We start from the raw sequence: 21969 nt of genomic DNA, 5'->3' as shown, positions 1-21969 counted from the left end.
AAATGGCTGACTTAGAGACCCTTTAAACTCTCCCTTAGCCAATTTGCTTTGAAGTGGGAGAAGCTGTAGCTCAGTGGGAGATCACACACTTCTTGTGGAAAAGATCCCAAGCTCAGTTCCCAGCATCTTCAGGGAGGGCAGGGTCAGTATAAGCTTACAGTATGAGACAGCTTTATGCAAGTCAAAGGGAATTGCATTATTTTAAGAGAATATATGCAAGGAAAGGCAATATTCTTACAGCGCCAGAGCCCTGAGAATTGGTAACCAATAGTTTTGTACAGTTAAGAACTTGGTACTTGGGTTAAGAACTTAATTCGTTCTGGAGGTCCGTTCTTAACCTGAAACTGTTCTTAACCTGGTACCACTTTAGCTAATGGGGCCTCCCACTGCTGCTGCTGCACTGCCGTCGTGCGATTTATGTTCTCATTCTGAAGCAAAGTTCTTAACCCGAGGTACTATTTCTGGGTTAGCGGAGTCTGTAACCTGAAGCGTCTGTAACCTGAGGTACCACTATATTGAAAATCAGGGGTGGACAGAAGGCAGGCTAGGATCTCATAGTAGATTTCTGAGCAATGATTTATGTTATTTCAACAAGAGTTTCTGATGCCCAGTTGTTTTAACATTTAGCAACAACAAAGGGGCACCTTTTCCTCCTTAAATTCAGCTGCTTAAATGCAGGAAACTTGCAGGGCATTCAACTAAGTTTTACTCAGAGTAGACTGATTGAGATCAATTGACCAACCATAGCCATGTTCATTCATTTCAATGAGTTTGCCTTGAATAAAACATAGTTGAATGCCACTCCTAGAATGGACTTTTGTGGGGAAGGATTATGAGTATGGTTCAGTTCTGGTACTGAAAACAAATTATTGAACTCAGAATATGCTCAGAGGCACCCTGTTCTTTAAATCTAATTGTATGCCTTTTGAACCTTGTTTTGTTTGGTAGATCTGGGACTTCCGGTAAAGAAAGAAAGAAATGTTTGTGTATTTGCATCTCAGAACTGGGTGCTCCTTGAGCATTTTTGGGAAACCTCTTTTTGAGACAGTGGTGTTGCAAAAGAGACTGTTTTCTTGTCTCAAGATGAATGCCGGAACTCAGATTTCTGAAGAATCCATGTTTTATGGATTGTGACATCTGTTTAATACTGAGCCATAGCAGCTTGCCATTTAGCAAGAGTAATCTGTGGAAATTAGGCAATTGAGGAAAACTCTCTTCTTCTCTTGCAACTGTATGCCTTTAAAGTATTGTAAGTAATATGCTGCTGGGACTCTGAAAACAGTTTTTTAAATCCAGTGCTTCAAATACCCCACCTTGAAATATTTCCTATGAAAGTACGGTTTGTAAATACTGAAACAAAAGACAAAATTCCATGTCACCTTTTGCAGAAGAAGACCAAAGAGGCTTGTGGCACCTTAAGGACTATTAGGGTGGCATAAATTTTCATAGTCAGTTAAGATACTAAAAGGCTTAGTTTTTGCTGCTGCAGCCTATGATAGCTACCTCTCTTTGTTCTGTAGTATATTTTGTGGCCTCTCACAAATCCTCCCATGAAATGAATGGGAAAATTGTGTATTCCTGAACTCATCCCTCATATTTTCCTCTTGAAGCTGAAACTCACTGCTTTTATTTGGCAAAAACAAAAAAAACCCACCTCCTGAAGCATTCCTTCTCGTATCAGCAAAGGTTAATTCACCCAAAGGTGACTTCCTTCTATGTGACAAAGCTATGGCAGGTGAGTTGCCATTTGGCTGAGTCATAATTTGTAGTGTTTTCCTACAAAAGCACTCAGGGAATTCCCTTCTGAGAAATGTTCCCATATCCTGAGGAGGAAGATAGTTGTACAAAAAGCCTGACCTTTTAAAAAGTATGACACACTCTTTATGCTATGTGGTGCAACGATTATGAGCCCATGACTGGGAACTGGGACTGTTGGCTGCTGTTCCTTGCTTGTACGGATAACCTGGTGCAGTTTTGATTCCATCAAACTGATGTCTAAATTCCCATCGATTGCAGTCATCTTGGGGTTGTACTATCACTACTGTTGATTACATAATGTTGTAGTTTTCGTATGTCAGCCTGGAACTTCTACGCCCAAATGCGCATCTATGCACCTGTGTTCTAATCATCTGTTCCATCCCCGGTCAATTGTGAGACATGACAATGCACTCTCTCACCCATTCTCCTTGTGTCACATATCCCATTTCTGACTGTGGGGGTACCGTATATCTGCACCCAAAAGTCAAATTCTCAGTTTGTGGTGGGGCAGTCTCCTCCCCTTCTGGCAATAAGGCTCCACTTTCTATCAAAGGATTTCAATTACACAGTGTTTACAGTCTTACTGTAGCTGTTTTAGATTTCCTGTCTTATTGCTGATGGTTTTTGAGAGACTATGACAAAACAGGAAAGGAACCTCTTTGCTCTCTAGGGCAGTGTTTCCCAACCTTGTGCCTCCAGCTGTTTTTGAACTACAACTCCCATCATCCCTGACTAGCAATACCAGTGGCAAGGGATGATGGGAATTGTAGTCCAAAAACAGCTGGATGCACAAGGTTGGGAAACACTGCTCTAGGGCAATGACTGTGGGGCAGCAAACCACGTGCAGTTTTTTCCCCCATAGCTCCATGTGACAGACATCCTCTTGTGGCAAGTGATTTGAGTGCAATGGCTCACCAGGAAATTGTCTCCACTTCTCTGCCAATGTTATCTCTTTTTTTTTAAAAAAAAATGCCCCATTCACATGGTAGGACGCTGTCTACAAGTGCCTTGTATTTAGGGGCACATCTTCTGCACAGAGCAATTTTGAAATACTTGTTTTACTGAACAAAGCAAGAACCAAATCCATTGCTCTTCAGTATTAACAGAAGGTTTTCAAATAGCTGGTGATGGCTTTCACCATGTCAGTGCAGTGGGTGGGATCATGTGGGCCACAGAAAAGGGGTGGGGAACTGGATCTGGCCAAAGGGACAAACCTAGAAAAGCCAACAGAAGCAGAGAGGTTGGATGATGTTTTTGTATGGCAGGTGCAGTGTAGTTTGAGGAAAACAAATGCACATCTGTGGGGAGGAAGTCCACAATGGAAAATGCCCTCTAATTGCACCATGCATAATTTGGAGTGTCAGTGTAGTGTAGTGGTTAGAGCAGGGGTTCGCAACCTAAGGCCCATGGGCTAGAAGCTGCCCGCGGAGGTCGTTTGACCGGCCCACGAGCCGCCCGCTCGCACACTGCACTAAACCAGCGCAGCGTGGGGACTCGCTCCCACAGTACCAAAAATCACGTCTGTGCGTGTGAAGACGGTGAAAATTGCGGGCGCATGCACTCACGATCTGGCCCACGGAGGGATCTCCGTGGGACCAATCTGGCCCAGGCAAGATAAACCTTGCTGACCCCCGGGTAAGAGGGTCAGACTAGGACCTGGAAGACCAAAGTTCAAGTCCCCACTTGGCCATGAAATTAACTGAGTGACCATGAGTCAGTCATGGCCACTCTGCCTAATCTACTCCACTCATACTGGTGGGTCTTTGCTTCACCTGCTCATCATCAACTTTGGATGATTCATCTATGCTCTTAGAATTCCATATTGCAGTGCTAACCAGAAGCATGTTTCAGTGAACATCTGGGAGAAACAGTCAGCCTTTGAACCAAGTGTGAACGTTATATATTTTAATGGGATATTTTTATATCTACATTCTAACTTGAATGCCTCAGTGCAAGGTGGGGCAGGATTCAAAAGCAAATAAGGTAAATGAATCACTATTCCTCTTCTGCCAACAGACTAACAAGATTTGGGGAGGGCCCTGTGCAGGAGCCCATCGGTGGTGTCACCTTGACCATTGAGGAAGGAGGAACAGCGAGGGTGGGGTGCTAGGACTGAGAAAACACCCAAGTATTATCTGCGTAAAAAACTTGGAGAGGCACCTAAACTTTTTAAATATTAAGGCAAAAGCCAATATTACAAGGTACCTTTTGGTATCATGTGAACTTGGACAAAGCATATTTTGTGCATGTGAATTCATATTTGCCATTCACAGTGCTGACAGACTTTCTTTGTAGCGATGCAACCATCTAAAAAAACCAGGAGAATTTTCACCACACTGTCAACATGCTTGGGCATTACCCAGCTGCTCAGGGGATACATTCAAGTTGCCAATTCCACCTTTTCCTCTTGAGTTCCTTTCTTCTTTCACCACCTCTCTTACACACACACACACACACACACACACATTTTCACATTTGTTTCAAGCATTTCTTATTGAATTTGATTGTCTGCGCTTCTTTTGCTAATTAAGTTTTTTCCCCTCTCCCTTTCTTAAAGGTTGCATTATTTAAAGTATTTTTTTAAAATTAGTTTTCTTACCTGCCCTTCACTGTAAGCTTCCAGGGCTGTTTTAAAAAATCTATACATTAAAAAAATGTATGAATACTGTCATACTGTAGTTTCCTTAGCTGCTGTGAACTACAGTGTGACAGCAAATGGGGCTGTCAGCATTTTTGGACCATCACAGCAGAATCAGAGAGTGAGGAGACATCAATAGAACTGGTGATGGAGGCAGGCAGGTGGTTGGGTGGCTTTGATGAGAAGTAAAGGAACGGGGTGGGTGGCTTTGGCGAGGAGTAGCTTCAATGAGGAGTGAAGGGAAGCAGCAGGTGGCTTAAGTGAACTAAAAGTGAGGCAGTGGGTGACTTTGGTGAAGGAGATTGTGGCAGGTAGGTGGAGTTGGTGAGTGCAGTGAGCAGGGGCACAGGCCCTAGTTACCTAGTATAATCACACAATTTACTTCATTCCTGAAAAGCAAATCATTTCTTCTAGTTTCCCCTTGGTTTTTCTAAATTGACCATTTGTGCTTGACGTGCCATGGAAGCCTGCTAAGCATCCTGGATCTTATTGATCTATGACGTGAGGAGAGAATTCAGAAGAAACTGGAAAGCACAAAAAATATTGACAAGTCTCTGAGAATGGCTGATCAGATGGCTCAGAGAGATTACAAGTGTGCAGTGTTACTAGTGCCATGGTAAAAATAAGGCCCTCAAGTGCAGCTACACATTTGTTTTGTCAACCCTGCAATCCAGGTTTCAGTTTTCTGATTTTACTCTTATTGTTTGATGCAAATTGCTTTGGTTAGGCTTTTAAATGAGTGCAGGATGCAAAATTTAAAACATAAATGCCTGTTCCCTCCCCACCAAGGTGTGCCTGGCTTCTTCACTATAGAGTGGTACCTCTGGTTATGAACTTAATTCGTTCTGGAGGTCTGTTCTTATGCTGAAACTGTTCTGATCCTGAGGTGCGATTTCGCTAATGGGGTCTCCCGCGGCATGATTTCCGTTCGCATCTTGGGGCAAAGTTCACAACCAGGAGCAGTTACTTCCGGGTTAGTGGAGCTTGTAACCTGAAGCGTTCGTAACCAGAAGCATTCGTAACCAGAAGTACCACCGTACAGCTTTCAGCGAATGCTGAAGACACACCTTTTTAGCCTGGCCTTTGACACCAGAAAAGTGTTTTCAAGGCCTACCTTATTCTTGGGATTGTAATCTGTTTTAACTGTTTTTAATTTTAACCCACCCTGGGACCTGTTGGTGAAAGGCAGGTAATAGGTTTAACAATGAATAATACAGTTTAAAAAGGCAAATGCTTCCAAGATCATATTGACAAATTCAGTACTGATCCCCAGGTATACCCATTGGATGCTGGCTCAGGGTAGTGTTGTTGTTTTGTAGGGAATAGGAATGCAGTATTATACCAGGGTATAAAGAATTGCAGCATCTCCTCAAAAATATGTTATATCTGTATTCACATTGTGTTTGAAAAATTTGCTGAACCACTCCTAGAGTCCTTGCACTTGGCCTGCATTGGTGCCTTCTGGAAGCAGCCACATGGGAGTTCATGAAGTACTGTCACCTATGATATGTTGTGGTTTTCATCTGTTTTGTCTTTCTGCTTTTATCTTTTTTTGTGTGTTAGCTGGCCCATGTGCCCTGCTGCTTGCCCCACCTCAGTCCCTTCCATTTTTCACATTTGGCCAGAGCCCCTTTCTCAGCTACTATATTTTTCTCCATAGGTTCATATTCTCAACAGAAAAGAAGCAGACCACTTCACATTTTAAAATGAACTTCCATTGGGTTTCTTAAGAACAGATTGTCCCATTGAGCTTTGAATATTTTCTATTCTAAAGCAACAGCCCTTAGCATTTGACTAGTGTAAGTGCCAGCCATTTCTCGGAACATTTTTCTTTGATTCAGTCGTTTGAAGATTGGGCTATAAGTGAGTGGAAGCTTTCAGACATAGTCTGATGAATATAAAGAAACAGCACAGTGAAATTGTTTCTTTTTCCCTTTTATTGTGGGCTTTTATGTTTTCCTTAAAGATCTAGAAGTAGACTTTAGAAAGATTTTAGCAGTGTGTCATTGGGGGCCTGATCTTAACATTAGAATGTAAGAAGAGACCTGCTGGATCAGCTCAATGGTAATGAGAAATCTGCACTGTGTTGGACACCCAAAAATATAGTTTTTGCCTTTTGGAAATAATTATTAACTATTATTTGGTGATTGGAAGGGAGAATATATGTGCAATTGTAAAGCAAGAAACGTTTGCTTTAAGATCCACTCATTCAAACCATTTGAACCATTCTAACCATTCAGTTTTCTTTATGACTAAAAGAAAGTGGTTTCTCTTGTGTGTTCTTTTTCTAAGAAGCAGTTATATGTGGGAGTAGTATAACCAGACAGGAAATCTCATTGTAGCTATGTATAGACCACCACAGTAATATCCACACCTAAAATTAGAGGCAGACTATTATAAAAGGAAACAGGTAGAAGGAGGCATTCAGTGGTTCTAAAACAAAGCAAGAACACAGAAATTCCTATTTATGGCTTTTTGCCATCCTGAATTCTTGCAGGATTTGTTTTCAGGTACTCCACAGTGATCACAGGTCTTTTCCATTGGTAATCAGGCTTTTGAAGACTGCCTTCAAAGTTTAGATAGGGCCAAGCTAGGTTTCTTCAAACAGGACTAATGCTTTTGCGCAAGGCCAGTTTGACCATACAGATGGGGTAGGCAGAAGCGACACAATTCAAGGGCTATGCTAGAAGCAATGTCCAAATCTGGACTTTTGTGCTGCTTCCAGCACAGCTGGCTTCTCAGAATGCTGTGTGACATCTTGGGAGGTACTCTTAGTTCAAGCTGGGCCAACCTCGCCCTGTTTGTGGCAGAAAGAGATGTGAGCTGGCCCAGGCTTTGTCTCATCCTTGCTGTGATTCAACTTCCAACCCTCCCTTCCTATTATAACTTTGGCTTCCTGTTGTGTTTCACTGCCAGCCAACTCCTAACCATTTCTACAGTTTTAATGCAGCCTCTCTCTCCCCCCCCCCCAGGATATTGAGGGTGGATGGTGGTAGGAATGCAAGGGGAGAGAACCAAAATATGAGCCAAAAATATGAGAAGGTGGGAGTTTAACTGCAGTGGTAAGTGAAGGAAGAAGTGTAGGCACCTATATTTTTTCTAAATTTTCAGCCTATATTCTCTTAAGGCTGGGGTGGCAACCTTTTTCAGCTCAAGGGACACATTCCCTTCTGGACAGCCTTTGTGGTGTGAGAGGGCATCACAAGCCAATGATCAGAAGCAAAAGTGGGAAGAGTAAATGTTATCTTTGGATAGTAGGCTGGTGAGGGTTTGGCTTGGGAGAGTATGTAGCCTAGGGAGTGGTTTTCTGGTCAGATAGAAAGGTCTGTATTTGGTCCTTGAGCCTGAGATACCTGCCTCCCTGTGCTAAGGGCTTTTTTGTTAAATGTAATTTCAGCTTCAGCAGTGGCCTGCAATAATTCAGATGTTCAGATCTGACCATAGAGGACAATGTGTTATTCAGTATTAAGCTAGAAATACAAGAATGCAAGATGTGGTCCATGTATTAGAAGCTTGTTTATGTCTTCATTGTCTTTAATTCTGGTTCACTGAATGTTTGCTGCTTCTTTTTCTTTCTTCCCATAGCTGCTGAATGTTGTCAGCTACCTAGCACAGCAGAATCCACGGATGCTTATACTGGGGCGCAAACACATGCTGAAGAAATCTTCTCAGTGGCACAGAAATGATATGGCTGCTCTGCAGAAGAAAGCACACTTCTTCTTTACTGAAAACCTGTATGTTCTGATGTTTAACAATGTCATCTTCAGAAACATTTATACTGTACTAGATTCAGGTTGTAGCTTTAAGACACTTTGACAAGCAGACCCTGAGTTTGATCATTTAAGGCAAATGTTTTTAGTTGTACAAGCAGTACATTCTTGTTGGGTTGCATTTCTTAATTTTGAACTTCTCTGCAATATTTAAATCCTTTTCCCAGCCCAAGGTAATATAAAACAAATGCAGGTCTTTTGTTGTCGCTGTTCAGTAGTGCAGCTTTGCCTTGTAGGTATTTAATCAATGATCAGCTACTTTGTATTCCCAACCACATTTGAACACAGTAAGTGCGCCATCCTAGCCATTAAGGCCAAGCAGCCGACGAGGTGTTTATCAGACTAAGCTGAGCTCGTTAAAACATGCCTCTTTCATCCAAAAGATCAAGCAAATTGGCATCGGTGAAACTGTCCAGAACTGCTAGATGAGCAGAGAAATTAGGTTGACTTGAGCATTCAGCCGAAAGATCAAACACCTCTCATTATCCATTTAATCTCTTTCTCTAATACTTTCTCCTCCTTACATCCATGTATAGTTCATTCTGGAAACACAGTGAAATGAAGCAGATACAGTGGGCTGTACCCAATTCAAAATATACCCATTAAAATTAATGGGCCTAATTCAGCCATGTCTATTAATTTCAATGGGTCAATGATTAACATTGGCTACAACCTTGTATCTTGTGTTAGGACGTAGCCTTGATTTACTATTAGGTGTTGGCAGTGTTCACATGCACACTGGGAAAAATTACATTTCTCATCACATGGAAGCGTCTGTCAAAACAGAGAAGATAAAAGAGAAGCTTGAATACTATTTATTACTTACGTCTGCTGGGTGTCTCATAAAATGAGTTCTCTAGTCTGGAGGTTGTACTAAAACATAATACAATAAAAAGTGTCATAGACTTTAAACATCCAGCTCAACATAAAACTCAAGTACAAAAAATCCAACATACTAAAATGCGGTATAAATCACAGGAGCTAAATCACTAATAAGGGCTAAAATAACATGACCTTAAAAGGCTGGAGTGTGTGTACCAGAAGGACAGCAATGGAGGGGAGATTCACTAGGGACAGCATTGCTTACCAGACCGAAAACAATGAAAAGGCCCTTTCTCTTATGGTTATTATTTAAACTTCAGATTGAGGAGGTGCATGTAAAAGGTGTCTCAGTCTTCGCCATTAAAGGCTTGGGCTGGTAGGTATCCTACCTGGTACCGAAGTTTCTAGTTGTGTAGAATTTTATAGGTCAAAGCTGGCACTTGGAATTGGGCCCAAAATTGATTCCAGAATCAGTTAAGCCAAGAGAGAAGCAGAATATCCTGAAATGCTTAACAAAGAGCACTCAACAAAGCTTTACCTATTTCAATTACCTCTGGTCATAAAACAACACAGAATTAGCATACGGTGTTATTTTTGCAGCAAAACTCTATAAACCTTAATAGCTTGCCTTATTTTAGTACAATTGAATGTGCTTCTGTAAAATTTTGAAAATAAATCCGCTGTGAAACTGAGAGACACAATTTTGTTAAATGGTTAAATTTTGAAAGCTATCCAGCAGACCAGGTGTGGGTAATCTGTGGCCCTCTGGATGTCACTGGACTACCAACTCCATGAGCCCTAGTAAGCATGGCCAGTTGTCAGAGGATGGGAGTTGTAGTCTTGTAGCAATTGAGGGCCATGCATTAGCCATCCCTGCAATTGCTGTTGTTGGCCTTTATCTGTTTTGAGAGACAGTAGAGTGCGTCTCTGGGGAAGTGATCTCCCCAGGACACAAGCCTGGGCAGTGTGTATGGAGGTCCTGGGCTGCCCATAGAAAAATACCCCCCCCCCGGCCTCATTGATGTGGTCCAAAGGAAAGCAGAGCAACATGCTTGGCTGCAGAAGTTGCTGGAAGGAGGCAAGTTGCCATCCAACAGTCTTAGGACTCCACTCTGGATTTGTGTAGGGTTTACTCCTTAGCCTTATTTTTCTCCCAAAGATATCCCACAAGGCAGCGGAGGTTTAGGATCAGTTTTTTCCTTCTTTTAGACGGGCTACCTTCGCAGGTTGACAAGCCCCAGCTGCCCCTAACTTCCCCCTGCAGCACATGCAGAAACCACTATTGGTCTTGTCTGCTCAATCCACTGGAGCTTGTCTTTTGCATACACAGGAAGTCCCTAACATGCTGAGGGTTTGTGGCTCACCAGCTACCCTCACCTGGTTTACTAACCAATCAAAGCCATTACTGGGGTGTGGCTGCTGTTGCATGCTGACAGCTTCTAGGAGCCACAGGTGAGAGCGCAGGGTGGGGACCAAAAGTGGACAAACTGCCCCAGAAGCATGATGTATCCTCCACCAGAGGTACTACCCCTCCCCTAACACCCCCAAAATCCCTGTAATAGAGACAAAAAAATCCCTGGTGATTAAAGTTTGGATGATAGATTGTTTCTCATGCTGTGCAGAGCTACGCCTAATTATTTTATGTTTATATCTGATAGATGAAAGATAGTTCCTACTTAGAATTAGCTACATTTATGTTTTGGTTTGGATAGTTATTTTAGATTGCAAGCTTATATTGTATCAGATTATAGTGAAAAGAGGACAATGGATGTTAAAAATGTAGATAGGAAAGGGTCAAGCAACTTAGTACAGTCATACCTCGGGTTAAAGTAGCTTCAGGATGAGTATTTTCGGGTTGCGCGCTGTGGCGACCCGGAAGTAACGGAGCGTGTTACTTCTGGGTTCCGCCACTCGCGCATGCGCAGACGTTCAAAATGATGTCACACGCATGCGCGGAAGCGGCGAATCGCAACGCGCAGACGCGGGTTGTGTTCACTTCAGGATGCGACCGGGGCCCCGGAACGGATCCCATTCGCATCCAGAGGTACCATTGTAACTTCATAATTAACAAATGAGAACAGTTTAAATAAGCTCCTGAGCAGTTTAGCAGTGTGTGATGTTCCACCTTCTTTTTAAAGGTCTGAAGATGATCCATTCCTGCTCTATGCCACTCTTCACTCAGGAAGTCACTGCAGATTTGTTACCAGAGATCTATTACGTGATCATAAGGCTTGTCTCTCTGACAGTCTAACTCGACGGCTGTTCTTTAAATGGCAGCGGGGACATCAGATGGTGCTATCTGACTACATACCAGGAAAGAGGATAAAGTTTGAGGTATTTTTTATTTTAATGCACTCCTCCTGCTGATTTAGTTTTAGTAATGGAAATGGCTGCATGTGATCATCACAGAATAATAAACTGATTTAAAATATGATTAAATTATAACATCAATGGATTAAGTTGGTAATGTGAAGTGGGTGTAATATTTACTGGCCATCCCCCAAAATAATTTCTTTGGGATTTTATTCCCGTAGTACCTATTCTGCTTACGAAACATATCTGTGAATGTATGTTGGGAGATGTGCAACACATATATTTTTATAGGAAGTAAAAACTAACAGTTATTTCTCTTTCTTTACTTAACAGTCTGTATTGAATTTTGATACAATCGTGCAGACCACAGGTAACACATGGCATATTCCCTATGATGACAACGTCTTGGAAAGATCTTCTTATGAAGTGCCTACAAAATGGCTTTGTCTTCAACAGAAATAAAGGATGCATTTCTCCGAACAAAAATGTACTGTTGTCTCAAATAAAACAGATACTATATACCTATTATGGAATTCATGTTCTGATGCAAGAGACCTGCATTTGATCGAACCCTGAAACTTATCACCTCATATTTTATTTCTATAACGTATTGTAAATGGTGGAGAATATTATATAGCCGATTTAAAATAAAATAAAAAAAATCATCTTTGATTTTTTATTTCTGTGTTAAAAAAATATTCCTGATTTTCACCAATGTCTCTATTTCAGATGTTTTGTTCTGATGACTTCTTTACCAGAAACTCCACACAGGTGCTTCTCTGCACCAATATTTCTCGGTTTATGATGAAGAAAGTGTTATCCACTTACTTTAGTAGTACTGCTCATATTCTCCCAAGTTCTCAGTTGGGCACCTCTGTGACTTTCTGCTACTGCGGTTTTACTAGAGGTGGTGGAGGGCATTCGGGTTATATACATGCCATTTGCAGGGTCCCACCACATTTTACCATGAAGTGAGCCTCCAAGAAAGATACACCAGAGAAGGGTTGGTGGTTCGGTGCTTCTGATTTTCATCAATGGGGCGCAATGAACAGCCCACAGTACAATATAAGGAATCATTAAAAAGGGACTAATGGGATGCGGGTGGCGCTGTGGGTTAAGCCACTGAGCCTAGGACTTGCTGATCAAAGGTCGGAGGTTCGAATCCCCGTGACGGGGTGAGCTCCTGTTGCTCGGTCCCTGCTCCTGCCAACCTAGCAGTTCGAAAGCACATCAAAGTGCAAGTAGATAAATAGGTACCTTCCTCTGGTGGGAAGGTAAACGGCGTTTTCATGCGCTACTCTGGTTCGCCAGAAGTGGCTTAGTCCTGCTGGCCACATGACCTGGAAGCTGTATGCCGGCTCCCTCGGCCAATAAAACGAGGTGAGTGCCGCAACCCCAGAGTCGTCAGTGGTAAAGGTAAAGGTACCCCTGCCCATATGGGCCAGTCTTGACAGACTCTGGGGTTGTGCGCCCATCTCACTCAAGAGGCCAGGGGCCAGCGCTGTCCGGAGACACTTCCGGGTCACGTGGCCAGCGTGACATCGCTGCTCTGGCGAGCCAGAGCCGCACACGGAAACGCCGTTTACCTTCCCGCTGGTAAGCGGTCCCTATTTATCTACTTGCACCCGGAGGTGCTTTCGAACTGCTAGGTTGGCAGGCGTTTGGACCGAGCAGCGGGAGCGCACCCCGCCGCAGGGATTCGAACCGCCGACCTTTCGATCGGCAAGTCCTAGGCGCTGAGGCTTTAACCCACAGCGCCACCTGCGTCAGGGTCAGAGTCGTCAGGGGTACCTTTACCTAAAAAGGGACTAACCTTAAATCTCCCCCTCAGTTACGTTCACTAAAATGGGCACGTACTATGACATATTTTGATGGACCCTTACACTGTGCAGGCCTTAGAAACTGGGGGGGGGGCTATTGCGAGGGAGGGGGCTTTTAATTCCCTGCACACGGAATAGAAGTTTTCCGCAGGCACAGCAGGCGCCCGCTTGAGCTTCGCGCATCCCTTCAGATAGCGGAGCCAAGGAGACGAAGGAAGCCTCGTCTTTGCGCATGCTCGAAAGCCTGGCGGTAGCTGTCGGGGGGGGGGAGGGGAGCTTTATACGCTACTCTCCGGCCCGCTCGCTCTTGCTGCGCTTGCGCGTCGTAGACAATGACTAAGGAGCAAAAGCGGAGCGGAAGTGAGTGGGAGACTGCACTGAACCTTGGTCGGCTGCGGCTGCGCGGGAACCTGTGACCCCGGAAGTACTCCCCGTTGCCCGAACTGCGGCTCCTGGAAGCTGCCCCTTGCATGCTGTGTCTGCAGACGGTTCCTCCCCATCGCCGCTACGACCACTTTTCATCCTCCCGCTGACCATGTCCCGAGGCTCCAGCGCCGGCTTCGACCGGCATATCACGATCTTCTCCCCTGAGGGGCGCCTCTACCAAGTAGGTGAGTGTCTGGCAGGAACTGCCCCGTCACGGCCCAGGGCCCCGCCTCTCTCCGGCCCCATCGGAGGAAAGGGGCAAGGTGAGGGGAGCAGCAGCCCGCTCCCGTGTATTGGGAAGAGGGAGCACGTGATGGATATGCGGGGCGCCTCTGCCTCTCCCGTAGCCGCTTGCAGAGGGAAAGTGCCAGGAACGCGGTAGTCATGGGTCTCCGTGCAAGGTGCCTGGGCATCTTGTGAAAGAAGGGCAGGACCGCGCAGCGAAAAAGCTGTCTTTGTTTAAAAGCGAAACCGAAAGGAGTCTGCTGCAAAGGAGGATGCACCCCAGGGCTTGCGAAGGGGGGCATTATCGCTAGCCTTTTCATGACGAAGTGGCACTTGCTGAATATTCCCCTCCCTTGACAACTATTGAAGTTTCAGCGCTCTTGATTTCTTTTGCATCAGATCACCCTGTTCGTTGCACATTTACGGTAATTGGGACAGGGGATTGGAACGGGTTTCAGCTTAAAGAACAAAAGTAAACTCCCAGATGCTTTTGCAAAACTGAAGTGAAGAGAGAGTGTGAACCTTATGATTAGCAGCAGGACACTCCAGCATTGCAAAGTTAACTCAAGTATCCGGTATTATGGACAAAAACCCGTAACTGTGGAATGAGAGAGGTGTAAAACTATAGAAATTTGATTATGTCAAATGCTCTTTAGATCGAAATATGAAAAAAAAAACTAATGTATGCCCACAATGATTTCAAGCTGTGTAACACTAAAAGTACTACTGAAGATGAGTAATCAGAGTTTGCATTTGGGAGCTTCTATATATGCTATGCACTGTTGTCAAATCTCCTGACTATGTTTAATGTACCATTTAGAGTATGCATTTAAGGCCATAAACCAGGGTGGCCTTACATCAGTAGCTGTTCGTGGAAAGGACTGTGCAGTTATTGTCACACAGAAGAAAGTACCTGTAAGTAGCAGTATCCTGAGCATCTGATTCTTTTTTTATTATTATACGCTTGGATAATTTGCTTCCTTGTTGATCCTTAATAATTAACTCCTCTGCTGTTTATTCTTGTTACTTAAAAGTACCAGAATTCTCTGGAGCATATAAGTAGGCTTATAAAGAATCAGACTTGGAATTCTTGGGAAAACACACTTGGGTAAGGCCACTCCCACTGCAGAGTATCGCAGTTCCAGAATGCACAGCCCCAAAGTGGGCACTGGGCATTGCTTTCTTAAATCTTTTGAATGGTGGCCAGATTGATCCTGGTGTCAATCAAAGCCCTATGAAGAGTTCAACCCACCATAGACTAACTCAGTCAACACTTCCCACTCCCACCCCAGTCTGGCTGTCACCAGCCAGGGTATTTAGGGGTGAAGAGAAAGAGAAGCTGGTTAGGATCATTCAGGCTTTCCATTGCACCATCTTATTTTCATCTTAATAGCAGCGGACAGTGATGATATTTGAAGGCAGTGTTAGTGACAAATACACTTTTTAGTTCTTTTTGTTTTTTTAACGTGGAAACCTTTATTTGGCTGTGTAGAATATTGTTTAAAACTATTCTTTGGCTTTCTCCATTAGGACAAGCTGCTGGATTCTAGCACAGTGACTCACTTATTCAGAATAACTGAAAACATTGGCTGCGTAATGACAGGAATGACAGGTATAAAAATTACCCACCTGGAGAGCGAATGGATGATGATGTACAATGTTGATATGGAGTCAGACATAATACTTCTTGTTAATATCCAGCGAATTGTTATGAGCCAGAGGCATTTGATTTAGTTCTGCCTCTGAAAGTAAGCAAATCTTACCAATTTCTGAGTGGGAAACTTTCTTGTAACCCTTTGCATATTGCACAGATATCCCTGGGAGGGGAGAGGGTGGTATAAATTATTTTATTAATCCAGTCTACAGGAGGTGTAGGAGAAATATTTCAAATTAGTTTTGTATTCAGATTTTAAGTACAGTTGTACCTTGGTTCTCGAACGGAATCCATTCTGGAAATCTGTTTGACTTTTGAAAACCAAGGCATGGCGTCCGATTGGCTGCAGGAGCTTCCTGCACTCAGTCGGAAGCTGTGTTGGACATTTGGGTTCCAAAGAACATTTGCAAATCGGAACACTCACTTCCGGGTTTGTGGCGTTCGGGAGCCAAAATGTTCGAGTCACAAGGTGTTCGCGAACCAAGGTACGACTGTACAAGCAACTCACATTTTACATGGGAGTTATGTTCCAAGGCACCATGTGTTTAAGTGAAATCACATATATTTGAAACACCATTGGAAAAAGCCTACAAATACCCAATTCTGCCTCTTTTTGTAATGTTTTGGGGTCACTCCGGGTTCGGCGTGATGTGTATATGCACTGTAGCTCACATATTGAACATGCGTAAATGGGGAGTTGCCTGTAGCTTTTTTCTTGAAACTGCATTGACTACATGAAGCATGGGAATGATTTCAGTTCTTTATTTATGTCAGCTGACAGTAGGTCCCAGGTGCAGAGAGCCCGCTATGAGGCTGCGAACTGGAAGTATAAGTATGGCTATGACATTCCAGTGGACATGCTGTGTAAAAGGATTGCAGACATTTCTCAGGTCTACACACAAAATGCTGAAATGAGGCCTCTTGGTTGCTGTAAGTATATAAAATATAAACTGAAAGTAACATTTCAGAACTTTTGGGATGCTAAGGCTGAAATATTGTGCACATGGACACCAGTGGGATGGATACTGCTCAGAAGATGCTGCTTCTGCACGGAGCAAAGTGTAATTCAACCTCATTGTGGTTCTCCGTGGTTCTCATGTATTTCTTTCATGATGGTATTTGAAGGCAGTCAATACAGAAACCTGGAAAGCTTAAACCTCACAGGAAAATCCTGATCCCTTTGCCCAGGAGCAGTGTCTTCATCTCACCTACAACCTCATCCCACTGAAGAAGGGAGACAATTTCTCAAACAGATACTTGTGCTTTGTATCTCTGAGGAAAATGGAATCACGGTCATTCCAATTTGTCACTGGTTAGCTGCCTGTTAATTGCACAAAAACACAGATAAGATTAGAAAGGCAATAATTTAATCTGCTGAAGCTGAGTTAGAACAGAAGGTACAGTCTGCTTGTCAAATGAACTGGTGAAAAGAATTTCATGCTGCATCTTAGTATGCATCAAGGTTACTAGGTCCTGTTGCTAGGTGTTTTTGCTCTAGGTTATGGGACCTACCAACTAGCATTATCTTAGTCTTCCCTTTATTCAGATTTGCCTTGAGATTATTAGGTTATGCAACAGATTTGCTTATGTCTTGTGCCAATACTACATATTCTACACAACCTTCTAGTCGTGACTGATAGATATGTATTTGAAAAGCATAAAATGAAATTGATTTTAAGTATTTGAGCATTTTTAAAAAACACTGTACCCAATGTAGATTTTATGCTTGGAAGTACTTTCAGGGTGATCTGTTTACTTAGAAACTGATTTATTGGAAGTACTTTCTCTTAAGGAATCTGGTTTCAGGTAATATTGTTGCAAGACACTCTGAGAGGAAGTTACTTCCATGTAATGCAGTTACATTTTTCTCAATCTCTACTTTCGAATAATACTGGATTGCAATGCAAGATGCTTTGCAGATGTTCAAGAAGAGTTTGTTTTGGTTTAGTTCCTATCCCTTTTTTCAAATTTGGAAGTTGGCATTTTAAGAAAAACGTATTTTGAAAAAGGGAATATATTTCAAACTACGTTCTAAAATAGAAAACAGTTTCACCTTTAAAATTGGCATCATGGGGTTTAGGTCCTGCAAAATAAACAATCAAGTTTAAGAAGCAGACGACCCTTTCTTTAGTGATTCAGTGCAACGTTGGGCCTGTAATCTAATGCAATTAATGAATTGTCTGTTGTGCAGATATGGGTGAGCCATTTGTTAATGAGTTGTGCATGGAGGTCTACAGTCCTTGCCTGGCCAAGCTAAAAACTAGTCCCCACCTGTCATTCTACCTCCCAACACCATTTCTGAAGGGAAAACTATCAGGGAACATGCCAACTTGGAAGCAGCGCCACTCAACATCCCCTCCCCCCCCCCACCAGCATGTCTTTCCTGCAAAGAGGCTGAAAAGCCTGTACTATTACTTACTGCTTGAAAGTGCCCCAAACTCTTAACAGGAGCAGTAATGAACCTTTCCCCTGTCCACTTTTGCTGCTCTGGAGCCTCCTTTTCTGGGTTGCTTTGACCATGCAGTTGCCAAACATTCGCCAGACTTCATCCGAACTCTGAAGCTCAGAGGTTCGTGAAAATCATCAAGCAACTGTCTGGACAATTCTCCACCTACCTCTGAGCTTTGGAGCTGGGATTAAGGCATCACACTTGCCAGAGATCTTGTTGCACACTGCCCATGGCAAGTGGAATGCTGCATGTTTTGCCTTAGAGTAATAAGAGATTGACTAGAATAGAATGAAGCCATTAAATGAGAAAAGAGAATTCCACTCATTTTTTTTTAAAAAACATTATTTTCCCAAAGGCATGATTTTGATTGGCATTGATGAAGAAAACAATCCTCAGGTATACAAGTGTGATCCAGCAGGATACTACTGTGGGTTTAAGGCTACAGCTGCAGGAGTCAAACAGACAGAATCAACTAGCTTTCTTGAAAAGAAAGTGAAGAAAAAATTGGACTGGACATTTGAACAGACCGTGGAGGTAAGTCAAATGTACATCAAATTTTGTTTGGCATCAAAGGTGTGGACAGTCCTTATTTGAGTTTGATGGGTGACAGTGACATACATTCACCCATCTAGTTCTTCCATGTGGTTATTGTCAAAATGTCTTGAGTTATTGTCAAAATGTTTGCTTAACCTTTCACAAGTTTGCTCTGCAAAAGCCAAAAAATCCCATCCCACCCCCAATTGCCTATTTAATTTCATGCCTTAAGTTGCTGGTACTTCAGTTTTAGTTGTGGCACTGGGGAGCAGAGGACAGTTGAAATCACTGGCCAAAAAGTACTTGTCCTAGTAAGTGGGGTGCCCACTGATAAAGGCCTAATTTTTCTTGCACATTCCTAGGTATCCACTTTCTGTAACAACGCCTGTGTAGTTGGCTTATTGGGTAGGCAGTAATGCTAAACCAGTGTCCTAGTCTAGAAGTTTGTCGTTTCTGCTTTGCAACCTATTCATAAAGTCATAATAGTAAGAACATATATATGAAGCTGCCTCGAACAGAATGAAACCATTGATCCATCTAGTTTAGTAGCGGGCCATTCTGTCTGCAGAATCTTCTAAAATCCTTTTGGGGTGGGGTAGGGAAGGGGGAAATCTTTCCCCACATTTTCAATGTGTCTCCCCCTCCCACCATCCCTCGTTCTTCACATCTCTGCACTAGCATCACAATTGTTGCATGTGTGTATTGAGCAATAGATTGGTGGGGCTGATACTCAGTGACATTAAATTTTTAAGAATTTTGTGATTCAGATGCCCAATTCTTTCTAGACTGATCTTGCCTTCATCAAACACTGCTTTGACAACATTATATTAGCAACATGCAACCTTCAAACAGTTTGACTTCACCCCACAAAGGCTCACTCCTTCCCTCAACTATAGTGGCTACTTTCAAACTGGAAAGTAATCATTTTAATAAAGTTGCTCTACGCTGCAGTGTCGGACTTTTAGCTTTGAAGGTTGCTAGAAACACAGCTGTGTTAACAAATCCCAACTGCAAGGAATGCTGGCATAGTCATCTTCACAGCTCTTCAACAGAGAAGTTTAAAGCGTGCTAGAACTCTGCAGCATTTGAAATATTCTTAATTCAGCTTTGCATTAACAGGGCATAAATTTAACAGAAGTGAAAGATAAGTTTTGAATGTCAAAGTAGTATTTTTAATTTTGATTCTATATGCTGTGTTTCTAATGTCTCCTATATATTTCAATTCTAGACAGCAATAACCTGCCTCTCTACTGTTTTGTCCATTGACTTCAAACCTTCTGAAATAGAAGTAGGAGTTGTCACACTTGATAATCCTAAATTCAGGTAAAGAGTGAATGCGGAACTTTCCCTTTTTGCTTATGCACAACTAAATTTCATTCTCTTAATGAGACAGTTTAGGTGTGACCTCAGGGTTCCATCCAGTGTGGTCATCCTGTTGGCACAAGGGCTACTGCTTGAACAATGGATGTTCCACTGCATCCTCTCCCCCATGCACCTCCCAAATCTGTTTGGGTGGTTTTCCCAACCTTCCAGAACAGATTGGGGGGACTGGAAGAGGAGAGGGAGGGGAAGTCCTGTTGTGCAGGCAGAGGTGCTTGCGCATATAGGATGACTTCCTTAAATTAACCCTCATCCCTTGCACTGGAGTTCTAGAGCATTTCATTTTACTGTATACGATTGCATGGATAAGTACACGTGCCTGTAACTGCTATTTGGGATGTGGCCAAGTACTTGAGGAGCTGCTGTGTTCCTTGCATATTTCACTTCCTAGGCTATGCATTGTTTATACACGCTGCTAAATTCACCCACTGGCTCAGAACTGGAGTATAACAGGATTTAAAGAGATTATTAAAGGTAAAGGTAAAGGTACCCCTGCCCGTACGGGCCAGTCTTGACAGACTCTGGGGTTGTGCGCCCATCTCACTTAAGAGGCCAGGGGCCAGCGCTGTCCGGAGACACTTCCGGGTCACGTGGCCAGCGTGACATCGCTGCTCTGGCGAGCCAGAGCCGCACACGGAAACGCCGTTTACCTTCCCACTGGTAAGCGGTCCCTATTTATCTACTTGCACCCGGAGGTGCTTTCGAACTGCTAGGTTGGCAGGCGCTGGGACCGAGCAGCGGGAGCGCACCCCGCCGCAGGGATTCGAACCGCCGACCTTTCGATCGGCAAGCCCTAGGCGCTGAGGCTTTAACCCACAGCGCCACCTGCGTCCCTAAAGAGATTATTAGCATCCCTGAATTAGCAGTGGGAGATTGTCAAGAGAAAAGTGTTGCAGTGCAAGCATCATGAGTGGTAACAATATAAGGGCATCTGTCGAGAGAATCTGCAGCCTTGAACCAGGCATAGCATGGTGCTCCATTAACAGAAACACCAGCACTTCCCCCTGTTTTAATTTATTATCCTTGGTACACAGAACTGACTCCTTACTGTTAACACTACCTTGGTGTATTGAACACTATTCACTGAGAACAGGCACCCCCAACCTGCGGCCCTCCAGATGTTTTGGCCTACAACTCCCATGATCCCTAGCTAACAGGACCAGTGGTCAGGGATGATGGGAAATTGTAGTCTCCTGTCTTGGGGAAGAGCAGGATCTCAGTAGAAATCCCACTGGGCTTCAGAGATGCTTGGAAGTAGCAAGCCTTCTGCTTCATGGCACTGTGAAGCCCAGTGCAGTTGCAGGCATAAGCTGCTGTCCTTCTCCCAGAATTGGGAGATTGGTAAGGGGGCTCATCCTTGTGATTGTGCTAGGCTTCAGGAAAGCTTGGCAGCTGCTGTTTCCAAAACTCCTGTGAAGCAAACCACAAAGCTAGAGACTAAACCAAAAGAAACAAAACAAGTAAAACCTCAGAGGTACCACAAAACGGTTTTATAAAATGTTCATGTTTTGATGAAGGCCTTCAAGAGCACAAAAATAGATTTCCTATTATGAAAACATTTCTCAACTGAATTTTCTAATTTTGTATTTAATACAGCTATTTGAGGCGCAAAATTAATAGTTTCCATTCTTTTCACTCCTCTTTTAGGATCCTTACAGAAGCAGAGATTGATACACACCTTGTCGCTTTAGCAGAGAGAGATTAGCTCTATTTAGAATTCCTAATTCTGTGACTGGCCAGAATGTCTGGTGAAAACCAACTTGTTAATGGCTCTGGATTATGGGCTGAAAATGGAATGCTCACTATCTGATGTATTTTACTCTGTACGAATAAAATGGTGGTTTTGGAAAGCTTTGTCATTTCTTCATTGCTCAACAATTAACCTTCTTACATCAGTTGCTGTGTTTAGATTTACAGTGTTATAGCTATGAGCAGTTCCACAGTAACCACAAGTAACAGCTTTGAGAAAGTACTTTCAGAGATAACTGGGAGTGAATGTACTATGTTTAAACCTGCCTGCTGCAGAGTAATGATTTGGACATTAGGCAGGAAAGCTTGTAACTTTTCCAGAGCTAGCAATAAAGAACTCAAAAGAACAATTCTATCTCTGTCTACAGTGGTACCTCGGGTTAAGTACTTACCGTAATTTGTCCGTTCTTAACCTGAAACTGTTCTTAACC

At 43.2% G+C, this 21969-nt stretch overlaps 2 protein-coding genes and 2 long non-coding RNA genes across 5 annotated transcripts in view; 3 read left to right on the top strand and 1 right to left on the bottom strand.

Moving 5' to 3' along the window:
* The window catches only part of PRORP (protein only RNase P catalytic subunit), a 50203-nt gene extending 38376 nt beyond the window's left edge, over positions 1 to 11827 (top strand). The window contains exons 6-8 of the mRNA XM_079954725.1: positions 7982 to 8130; positions 11127 to 11322; positions 11635 to 11827. Coding sequence (XP_079810851.1) covers positions 7982 to 8130; positions 11127 to 11322; positions 11635 to 11763 — 474 coding nt within the window. The 3' untranslated portion in view covers positions 11764 to 11827. The remainder of the gene's footprint in view (positions 1 to 7981; positions 8131 to 11126; positions 11323 to 11634) is intronic.
* LOC307204218 lies at positions 7447 to 13217 on the bottom strand. Of its 2 annotated transcripts, none has more exons than XR_013833530.1 (4): positions 12130 to 12552; positions 8993 to 9039; positions 7877 to 8092; positions 7447 to 7575 (listed from the first exon to the last, which is right to left on the bottom strand). It is a non-coding gene; the product is annotated as an uncharacterized lncRNA (long non-coding RNA). The 2 variants fall into 2 exon arrangements; XR_013833529.1 differs by lacking the exon at positions 7447 to 7575 and adding an exon at positions 13115 to 13217 and having other exon boundaries at positions 7952 to 8092; positions 12130 to 12278.
* A 307-nt stretch (positions 13218 to 13524) lies between these two features.
* Positions 13525 to 21639, top strand: PSMA6 (proteasome 20S subunit alpha 6). The gene is made up of 7 exons (XM_079955431.1): positions 13525 to 13732; positions 14593 to 14687; positions 15303 to 15384; positions 16201 to 16356; positions 18231 to 18409; positions 19638 to 19732; positions 21437 to 21639. The coding sequence occupies exons 1-7, from the start codon at positions 13657 to 13659 to the stop codon at positions 21492 to 21494; spliced, it is 741 nt and encodes a 246-aa protein (XP_079811557.1). The 5' UTR covers positions 13525 to 13656; the 3' UTR covers positions 21495 to 21639.
* Positions 16374 to 18203, top strand: LOC307204504. Its single transcript, XR_013833719.1, has 2 exons — positions 16374 to 16836; positions 16910 to 18203. It is a non-coding gene; the product is annotated as an uncharacterized lncRNA (long non-coding RNA).
* Positions 21640 to 21969: the final 330 nt, after the last annotated feature.

Source organism: Podarcis cretensis, assembly GCF_951804945.1.
Source record: "Podarcis cretensis genome assembly, chromosome: 1".
NCBI classification, from domain to species: domain Eukaryota; kingdom Metazoa; phylum Chordata; class Lepidosauria; order Squamata; family Lacertidae; genus Podarcis; species Podarcis cretensis.
The sequence above is the reverse complement of the archived record's forward strand: the minus strand, read 5'-3'. Positions and strand labels throughout refer to the sequence as shown.

Coding starts and splice junctions, on each gene's coding strand:
- PSMA6 (XM_079955431.1), top strand. CDS start 13,657: ATGTCCCGAGGCTCCAGCGCCGGCTTCGACCGGCATATCACGATCTTC. Junction 14,688..15,302: donor TCACACAGAAGAAAGTACCT/GTAAGTAGCAGT, acceptor TTTCTCCATTAG/GACAAGCTGCTGGATTCTAG. Junction 15,385..16,200: donor CGTAATGACAGGAATGACAG/GTATAAAAATTA, acceptor TATTTATGTCAG/CTGACAGTAGGTCCCAGGTG.